The sequence below is a fragment of the Melanerpes formicivorus genome, unplaced genomic scaffold, assembly GCF_026170545.1.
Source record: "Melanerpes formicivorus ecotype bairdi unplaced genomic scaffold, bMelFor1.0.p_v2 SCAF_62, whole genome shotgun sequence".
Classification (NCBI taxonomy): domain Eukaryota; kingdom Metazoa; phylum Chordata; class Aves; order Piciformes; family Picidae; genus Melanerpes; species Melanerpes formicivorus.
Window position 1 is genome coordinate 224814 of NW_027142414.1, and position 9240 is coordinate 234053.

General features: G+C 48.2%; 1 protein-coding gene across 1 annotated transcript; it reads right to left on the reverse strand.

Annotated features, from left to right (window-relative positions):
* Positions 1 to 664: 664 nt before the first annotated feature.
* Positions 665 to 9235, reverse strand: LOC137453124 (retinol dehydrogenase 12-like). The gene is made up of 7 exons (XM_068162059.1): positions 9104 to 9235; positions 8248 to 8366; positions 6937 to 7092; positions 6539 to 6643; positions 5996 to 6205; positions 4999 to 5188; positions 665 to 2170 (listed from the first exon to the last, which is right to left on the reverse strand). Exons 1-7 carry the CDS (start codon positions 9199 to 9201, stop codon positions 2068 to 2070), a joined length of 981 nt encoding a protein of 326 aa, XP_068018160.1. The 5' UTR covers positions 9202 to 9235; the 3' UTR covers positions 665 to 2067.
* Positions 9236 to 9240: the final 5 nt, after the last annotated feature.

Sequence of the window (9240 nt, forward strand, 5' to 3'; positions counted from 1 at the left end):
ACTGTTCTGTTACAGCAAAATCTCTCTCTGATACAGAGTCCTCAACATTTAGATGAATTGGAACACCACATCTTTAGAAGTCCTCCTGGTAGCTAGCTCAGCCTCATAACCTGTACTCTCACAGATCAGTAATCCGCTGTGGAGAGCTTTGTGAGTTAATCTAACTCTCCATTACAAGCCTCCCTTTAACACAGCTAAATGAGCTTTAGTTCCCTCATTTTACAGATCAACCTAGAAGAAGGTATTAATCACTCAGCCAAGGTCAAAAAGAGTGAGTGTGTCTCTATGGAAGCATGTAACTACATGCTTTATGTTACATCAACAGACTCTCTCAGCCAGGTAATGACAAGATATTGCAGCCTAGAGAGACATCCTGCCTTTTTAAAAAATGGTTTCTATTGCTCTTGAAAGCCACTTTCAAGGTCTGAGAATCAGCTGCAGAGAAAGCAGGCAAAGCCTGCAATGCTACACTGTTGTGGCTTTAGTTTCCTGTTCAAGATGAAGTATAAAGAAGAAGGAAAAAAAAGTACAGAAACAGGCAGAAAGACAAAGAGACTTTAAAATGTCACCCAAATTGAGTTCTTTACTTTGGTAAGGTAGGTGTGGGCAACAGCAACACCAAGTAAACCAATTCACCATTCCTGAAGGAAGATACGGTCTCCTGTTGCAAAAGGAAAATGGCTTTATTTAGTATTGCTCAGAGGTAGCACAGGACTGATCTGCACAGACAGCATCCAGGTAGAAAGAATCAATCACAAAATTAGCATTTGTGTCCCAAAACTGGCCGCTGGTCACAGTGGCATGTCATAGGCAGGCCCAAAAACTTCAGAAGATGACTCTATGAGCTGCGGCACTTGTTTTCTAGCTGCTCAACTCTCAGAACTAATTTGTGATAATGGATCACATTCCAGCCATCTGCAACAAAGCAGCACTAGAGTTCCAAGGGAGCAGTCCCATCACTATGTGAACTGACCCAGCTGCTTTTGGAAGTGCAAGCTGTGTGGGATGGCAAGGCCAGGCTGCAGCCTTGGCCAGTCAAGGCCAGTAATTTCTAGATAAACAAACAAGGATTTCTGTGCAAGTCTTACTTTCTTGTCCTGTAGCTAATTTGACCTTAATATCAAGACAGTTCCAACCTCTGCTTCAGCTATACTGCTCTAGGTGGTTTGCTGTCATTTAAAACTAACATTTAATGTTGTTTAACACAGTTGAGATGTTCTTTACTCATTCTGCTCTCTTTTCTAGGTTCTACAGTCATTTAAAGTGCAGCTGGGGAGTTTGTTGTGACATTTGCGCCACCTTTTCTCAGTGCTTCACAGGAGAGATGCTGATTTTTTGTTAAATATGGTAACTTGCCTGCAGCTTTGAACTTCCCAGTCACCTGTGCTGAGACCTGGGTTCTCAAAAGAGAGGCCAACCCTCAGTTACCTTACTGCAAATCAATGGGCATTCAGGGCCAAAGTACTCCAGTGGCTAGGATCCAGCTTCTTATCATGAATACAGAGAAAAGGTACTGATTGTATTTAAAAACTTTACCTACTGCTTGGCACACAAAGGCCAGCACCTGTTTCTGTGTCCTTGAGAGCATCTGTAGTGCATGTAATTGCCAGAAAATCTAGTACTTTCACTCTGCCAGCTCAAATAGCAGGAACTGAAAATAACCTCACAGAGCATAAGTTTAGAGTCCTATGTTTTTACTACCACTGTTAGGAAAAGCCTAGGTCATGAAGGTAATTCTCTTTTAACTTCACAATCTAAAGCTAAGCCTGCAACCTCCAGTTCTATCTAAAGCCAAAGAACAACAGACTCTGGCTGTTGTGTAAGATACCAAGCAAAGGTTGCTACCTGCTTTAGAGCTCTAACTCTCCAGCTAGGAAAGGGGACAGGTTGCTCACAAATCTCGACCCTTAAGTGTAATGTTCCAGAAATTTGTATCAGTTTATGTCCATAAACCCAGCATAAGAGCAGCCAAGTATCAGCATTCTTGTCTTGAGGTCTCTCAGCAGTGCTCTTCCCAGGAGAAGCATTGCTGGGCTCAGCCAGGTGCACAGTTGAGGTCTGCACTGCTCAATCCCACTGGATGTGGAGGAGCTCACAGCTCACACTCCAGAGCTTCTTTGCTGTCTCATCATCCCGGCCCCGTGGCGATACATATGCTGGCTGGCAATCACTGTAAGAAGAACACTTTGAGTCAATGATCTTCATCTGCATTAGCACACTGAAATGTCTGTGTTAAGGCAAGAGAATTATTTTTTATCAGGTTAACTTCAAGACCAGTTGAAGAAGGGTAGGTGCTATCCACTGAATAAGCAAGGGTAGGTGCTAAACCACCTTGAGAAAGCTTCCTTCCCAGCTGGCTAGTGAAGAATCTTCCCCAAGGGCACCAAGATCTGGAAAGCAAGTCTAGCTCTATCTTTTGTCTGAACTCTTCAAGAAACTTGTATGTGCTCTACTACTCTGTGTACTTTCTCATTAATTCCACTAAAAAGGGCTTATAAAGGCTGACCAGACTTCATCAGGGGCACCTTTTCTAGCATCCAGTACAAAAACCCCCGAATCCACTCATCCAACCTTTCATTCTGCACTGTTTATGCCACTATATTGCCAGGGCATGAAAGGCAAAGCTGCCCCACAATAATAGTACTGTAATAACCATGTACTGTTATCCTTTGTTCCATTATGCTGCAAACTGTGGCTCCTTTCTTCTCAGCTCCTGCAACCAGGCAGCACCCTGTCTAGAAGAGAGGTCATGTGTTCTCTGTAATGCTAGATGCTGCAATAACATGTGAGTTTAAGAGAACAGAGGAAATTGCACATCCTAAGATTTCTATGCAGCTGAGTGTTCTTGAATCTCCCAGTGCACAGACTCTCCTGTTTCTGAAATGACTCTGGTAGACTTCACATGTCTTGTGGCACGCAAATTCTTCTCTTAACATCTATATTCTAGTGCTCAGAAAGTGAAAAGGATTTTAGGCTAGACCAATGTAAACTCTGAATTACTGTTGAAGCTGTTCATTACCCACCAGGTCCAAAACTCCTGAATTCAGAATTCACTGAGGTTTTCTGTACTCCAGCACAGAAATGTTCCATTTATATCCTGGGACAGACGCTCATCCAGGGAAGATTAAGATCTCTATTTATATATTCAAGTCTGATTAAGACAGTATAAACTCCCAAGTGAAGATCAGGCAGAGTCATTACAGAGACTAATCTGCTCACACAGCACAAGAGGAAAGCTCTGCAAAGATGCAAAGGCATTTTTCCCATATGGAAAAACTACCCCCAAGTTTCACATTTACTTCCAGAAACCCCCCCCAGTATTATTAGACTGCTCTGCACCCTGTGGGAAGCCGACAGACACATCTGCATGAATACGCTCAAATGGCAGCCTTCAAATCTAGGATGATAGTGACTTGGAACTGCTTTGGACTGTAGTCTTGGTGAGGGGAAAAGGCATGACTATGCAGGATCCTGGTGCATGGCAAAGGAGTCAAGAACAAAAGGGTTTGTAGGGGGAGCTACACTTGACAGTTTACGGGACAGAGTGATAAGCATTCTAGCAGGAGTCCCTCCCAGCTGGTGGCTCTGTCACACTGGAAAATCAAGTTTTCTCACATGCCAGCCCTGAAAATAGCATCTCTGAGTACCTTCATCCCTCCCATCTCCCTGGAAGCACACACCCCTTCTGCTCCCATCAGGGAAAACTATAAAGACAGCCAAAATAGTCTTCCCAGGAATGACTCAAGTGACCTCAATTAACTAAACAGCTCTACTAAAAAGTGATTTGCTCAAGTCTCAGGCAGATCAGGATTAAAGCTCTGAGCATGTGACAGCCATTCCTGCACTTGGAATACAGTGATCACAGAATGTTAGGGGCTGGAAGGGAGCTCGAGAGATCATGCAGTCCAGAGCAGGATCACCTATACCAGATCACACAGGAATTAATCCAGGTGGGTCTTGAGTATCTCCAGAGAGGGAGACAACACAACCCCCCTGGGCAGTCTGTTCCAGTGTTCTGTCACCCTCACAGTGAAATAATTTTTCCTCCTCTTTCCATGGAACTTCCTATGCCTCAACCTCCATCCATTGCCCCTTGTCCTGTCATTGGGCATCGCCAAGAAGAGCCTGGCTCCATCCTCTTGGCACTCACCCTTTATGTATTTAGAAACATGAATGAGGTCACCCCTTAGTCTCCTCCAAGCTGAAGAGCCCCAGCTCCCTCAGCCTGTCCTCATAAGGAAGATATTCCACTCCTTTAACTATTTTGGTGGCTCTGTGCTGCACTCTTTCAAGCAGTTGCCTGACCTTCTTGAGCTGAGGGACTAGACACAATATTTCAGATGTGGCCTCACCAGGGCTCGACCTACTGACCACACCCCTTCTAATACAACCCAGGATATCATTGGCTTCCTTGGCCACAAGAGCGCATCGCTGGCTCATGGTCAGCCTTCTATCCACTAGGACCCCCAGGTCCTTTTCTCCTTCACTGCTCTCCAACAGGATAGTCCCCAACCTATACTGATACATGAGATTGCTCTTTCCCTGGTGCAAGACTCTACACTTGCCCTCATTGGACTTCATTCAGTTTCTCCCTGCGCAACTCTCCAGCCTGTAGTAAGTCTCACTGAATGTCAGCACACCCTTGGGTGTGTCAGCCGCTCCCCCCAGCTTGGTGTCATCAGCAAGATCACTCACTGCCCTCATCCAGGCCATTGATGAATATATTGAACAGCACTGGTCCTAGTACTGACCCCTGAGGGACTGCACTAGATACAGGCCTCCAACTAGACTCTGTCCCATTGACCACAACTCCTAGCACTGACGGACTGGCTACTCACAAGTCTAACATGATACCACTGCAACAGAACTGGAAGGGGTAATGCTCTAGACTTTTACCATGCCCAACCTTATCAGCCAGCTTCTTAGTGAGCCCTTTAATTTTCTCCAGCCAACTAGGTTACCTCCCACAGTATTATCACTCCATCAGTTTGCACCCACCTGAAATACTGTCCTGTCACAGAGTCCAGCTCTTCTGCTACTGCACAGTAGATACTGGTCTGAGCTCCTTCCACAGGTGTCTTCAAGAAGAATGAGAATATATTCCACAGCCACGTCATTACAAGTGAGTGCCGGACCAGCTCAGAAGAGACAGAACCAGGATGGAGAGCATTTGCTGTGACTTTAGTGCCTATGGCAAAAGAAAGTAGTCCAGGACAAATCTGCATGCATTAACCTGCCTTTGAAAAAATAAAAGGGTAATACACTCCTCAATTCTACCTGCAGATAGTCTACAATTTAAAGGAGGAGTCCAGGCATGGATACAGGGAGCGTAAGTGAAGATCTCCGTAGTTACTGCTTGCTAGAGCACCCCCCACTCCCTTCCAAACACTGCAGTCCCTACACACCATCTGCAGAACAATGTGCTAGAGGGCCTGGGTACTAAAACAGCAGCCATCAGGCTTCTAGAACACTAGCTTCTTTTGCTTTTCTGTAATACTAATTTCCTAGACATGACACTGTTTCTGTTTTAATTAAATACCACTTCAGTTCATGAAAAAGACTGAATGACAAGGCTGTGACAGATGTGTCCTAAGAGGTAATGTCTAGTCCTATGCTTCTGTTCTACAGGCCACCAATATTTAAGGCAGCCAAGTATGCATTAGGTTTTCTATTGGAAACTGCAATTCTAGCTCCTTTACTTTTTTCATCTCCCACCTGCAAACCACAATTGTCTGTGTGAGCGCTGCTAGCTTTTGACAAGTACCAGAGGAAAATGACATGCATTCAGCTGTGCCAGGCTACTGGCATACTGCCATGCATACAACTCTGCCCTGTTGCTGTAAAGACTACTCATGTTTTAGGACTCCTGGTTCCACAGACAGGAGATATTTTCTTACTGCAAAAAGCTGTCAGTGGCCCTTGCCTCAAACCATTTGTTCAATCCACTCTCCTCGTCCATGGTATAGGAAAGCACTCCCCTGTGTCGGGGACTTGCCTTGCAGCCGCCGCGCCAGCTCGCGGGTGAAGAGCACGTTGGCCAGTTTGCTGTGGCAGTAGGCGAGGCCTCGATGGTAGCTCTTCTCACCATGCAGATCGTGGAAGCGGATGCGGCCTCCGTGATGCGCCAGCGAGGACACGTTCACGATCCGAGCTGGGGCAGACTGCTTCAGACGCTCCAGCAACAGGAAGGTCAGGAGAAAATGACCTAGTGGTGAAAGGAACCATCAGCCTTCTCTGGAGGGCTCCCCTTCTGGAATGTCAACGTACTTCCAATGTATTACTTACCTGTTATAGCCTACTGCTGCCCTCAAGTCCAGGGAAAAGAAGACCTTCCTGGATCAACAGCTATACTTTTTGGGGGCCATTAATTCTGCTCCTCAGCTTCAAGAAGCTGGAGCTGTCATGCAATTCAAATGTTCCAGGCAACGTGTACAGATCCTTAAACAGGATCCATGATAAGCAAATACATTACAGGGTATCTCCAGAACCCGAATTCCAGCCTTCCATACTGTCCCAAGAAGGAAGGATGAGACCTTACCAAGATGATTGACTCCCAGATGCATCTCAAAGCCATCAGCAGTCTTGGAGTAAGGGCACAACATTACCCCAGCATTATTAATAAGAATGTGGAGTTCCTTCTCCTCTGCAAGAAACAATAGACATCCTTAAACAAGGCAACAGAGATCAAAGACAGACAAGAAGGTAGCACAACTCCACCAAAAAATCCCATGCCTGAGTTGTAGCCACATCACCTCAACAAAATATGGATAAATCTCCTACCACAAACCAGCTCATGGCCTCTGGCAAGCCCTTGCTGTGAACCACAGTACCCAGCATGGTACAGGGGTAACCAGGTCAGGGATGTGGCATTTGCTAGAAGAGCAGTGAGCAGTACTTGGTAAAATATTCTCACTGAGAAGGACCTAGAAGCCGTACCTGCTAGAAATGTCTCAGCAAACTCTCGGATGGATTTTGTATCAGCCAAGTCCAGTTTTTTCACAATGACTTCCTGGTTCCCTGTGTCAGCTCGTATTTCACTGGCTGCAGCCTCTGCCTTCACTATGTCTCTGCAAGCGATGATCACCCTAGCACCTGCAAGGGGGAAAACAAGAGGAACAGAAGCTGAGCTCAGGGGGGCACACTGGATCATCAAAGATATGGCAAGCAGGCCAACTAAGCACAGTGCTTACATGCAACTTATTTTTTCTTGAGGGAACTGGCATCAGTCAGTGGAGCAGCTGGGAGGGACAAAGCTTTTCTTACTACATTGTTAGCTCCAATCCAGCCCAAAGCTGGTTTTGGACCAGGAAAATGCACATCTGAAGTGCACCTGCACAGGTTCCTCATGTCAGGAGTATGTACCACAGCACTGGTATGATAAATGTATATCAGCCCCTATAACAGGAATGTCAAGCCAGGAATACATTAAGTTATTAGAATTCCATCCAGAGTAATTTCTAAATGGATTGTGAATAGGTAGTTTAATCTTCTTCTTCTTTAAGCACTTAAACCAAATTAGCTTGAAACATGAATAACTAAAACACATAGCTGTGGTTCCAAGTTTCAGTGGAAGATGCCCCTGCCTGTGGTAGGGATGCTGGAACTAGATGACCTTTAAGATCTCTTCCAACCCAAACCATGCTATGATTCTGATTTCCCAGCTTCATACAAGCAGAGCCCAGATAGCAGGAACTTCTCCAGTTCTCCCAAAAGAGCTGCAGTGCAGAGCATCTTCCTGTCACAAGACTCATTTTTGGAGTTTGAGCACTGAAACTATATAGTATCATAGTAGTGTCATAGTATCAGTCAGGGTTGGAAAGGACCACAAGGATCATCTAGCTCCAACCCCACTGCCATGGGTAGGGACACCCCACACTAGATCAGGCTGGCCAGAGCCTCATCCAGCCTGGGCTTAAACACTTCCAGGGATGGGGCCTCAACCACCTCCCTGGACAACCCATTCCAGGGCTTCACCACTCTCATGGTGAAGAACTTCCTCCTCACCTCCAGCCTGAATCTCCCCACCTCCAGCTTCATTCCATTCCGTCTAGTCCTATCACTACCTGAGCCTTTCACCCCAGTGGTTATGACATCTGGAGGAGCAACACTCGGGCATGTCTGAAATAACTTTTGAATCTAACTCACTTAACTGTAAACATAAAACACTCCTTCCTCCCTTAGATACCAGAAATGGACCACAGGCCCGCAGAGGCACATGAGCTGCATGGGTGCCTGTGGGTGACTTGCCTCTTCGTGCAAGGTCTCTGGCTGTCTCCTTCCCGATGCCCGTGTTGGCTCCTGTGATTACCACCACTTTCCCCTCCAGCTTAGCAGTGGACTTGCACTGTCCTCCAGCGACATACCTCCTGCAAGAGAGGGTGGCCTCGGTCACGGCCCAGGCCCGAGGGCAGCTTCCCGCTTTGGGGGACTCGGGACAGGGCCGAGCACTCAGCGCCCAAGGTTTAGCCCCCTCGGCTGGGCTGACCGCAGCGCGCCAAGCTCCGGAGAGTCACGGGCATCGTTGCCTGAAGCGGCTTATCACGACCCAGTCACGATCGGGCCCCAGCTCAGGTCTCCATTCGCTGTCCAGCGCCCCGCTTTACAACCAGCGCCCCCGGCCCCGCCCCAGAGCCGAGTGAGGCCACGGCTCCCATTGGCTGCCGCCGTCACCTCCGGAGATTCGGCCAATGGGCTCCGCCGCGGCACCGTGAGGAGAACGCGGGTCCCTCCCCGCGGGAATCCCATTACGACGGCGGCCCTTCTCCCAGACCCGCCGGTCCCGGTACAGACCCCAGAGCCGGGTCCGGGCTGTCGGATACTGCAGGACACCACCGAGCGGCGCGACGGTGCCAGTGCTCAACCCAGTCCCAGGAGCGCTCCGCGCCTTCTCTAGTGCAGTAGCGTTCCTGAGGCGCTGGAGCCGCAGGAGCGCGGACTGCACAAAAGGAACTCCTTCTACTCGTACTCCCCTCAAACAAACGGGGAGACCCGGCCGCTCTGAGGCGCGGCGCACACCGGCTCCATCCGCAGCACCGCGGGGCGGAGGCCGCCGCCGATACCCGCATACGCGCGAAAAACCAGAGCCGCGCTCGGTAAGACGCACCTGATGTAGGGTGCTGCCACATAAAGGAGAACGGGGACGGAAACGGCAGCTCCCAGCGCGGCTCCCCAGCAGGTGAACATCGCCGTCGCCCGCTCCATGCTCACTGCCGCCGCTCGGCCGCGCCCACCGCGCCCGCT

What these genes read in the sequence shown, in the direction of transcription:
- LOC137453124 (XM_068162059.1), bottom strand. Translation starts at nt 9,201, where the DNA reads ATGGAGCGGGCGACGGCGATGTTCACCTGCTGGGGAGCCGCGCTGGGA. An exon ending in CAGAGACCTTGCACGAAGAG is followed by an intron (nt 7,093 to 8,247) that starts GCAAGTCACCCA and finishes TCCCCCTTGCAG; the next exon opens with GTGCTAGGGTGATCATCGCT. An exon ending in TGCTGAGACATTTCTAGCAG is followed by an intron (nt 6,644 to 6,936) that starts GTACGGCTTCTA and finishes TGTTTCTTGCAG; the next exon opens with AGGAGAAGGAACTCCACATT.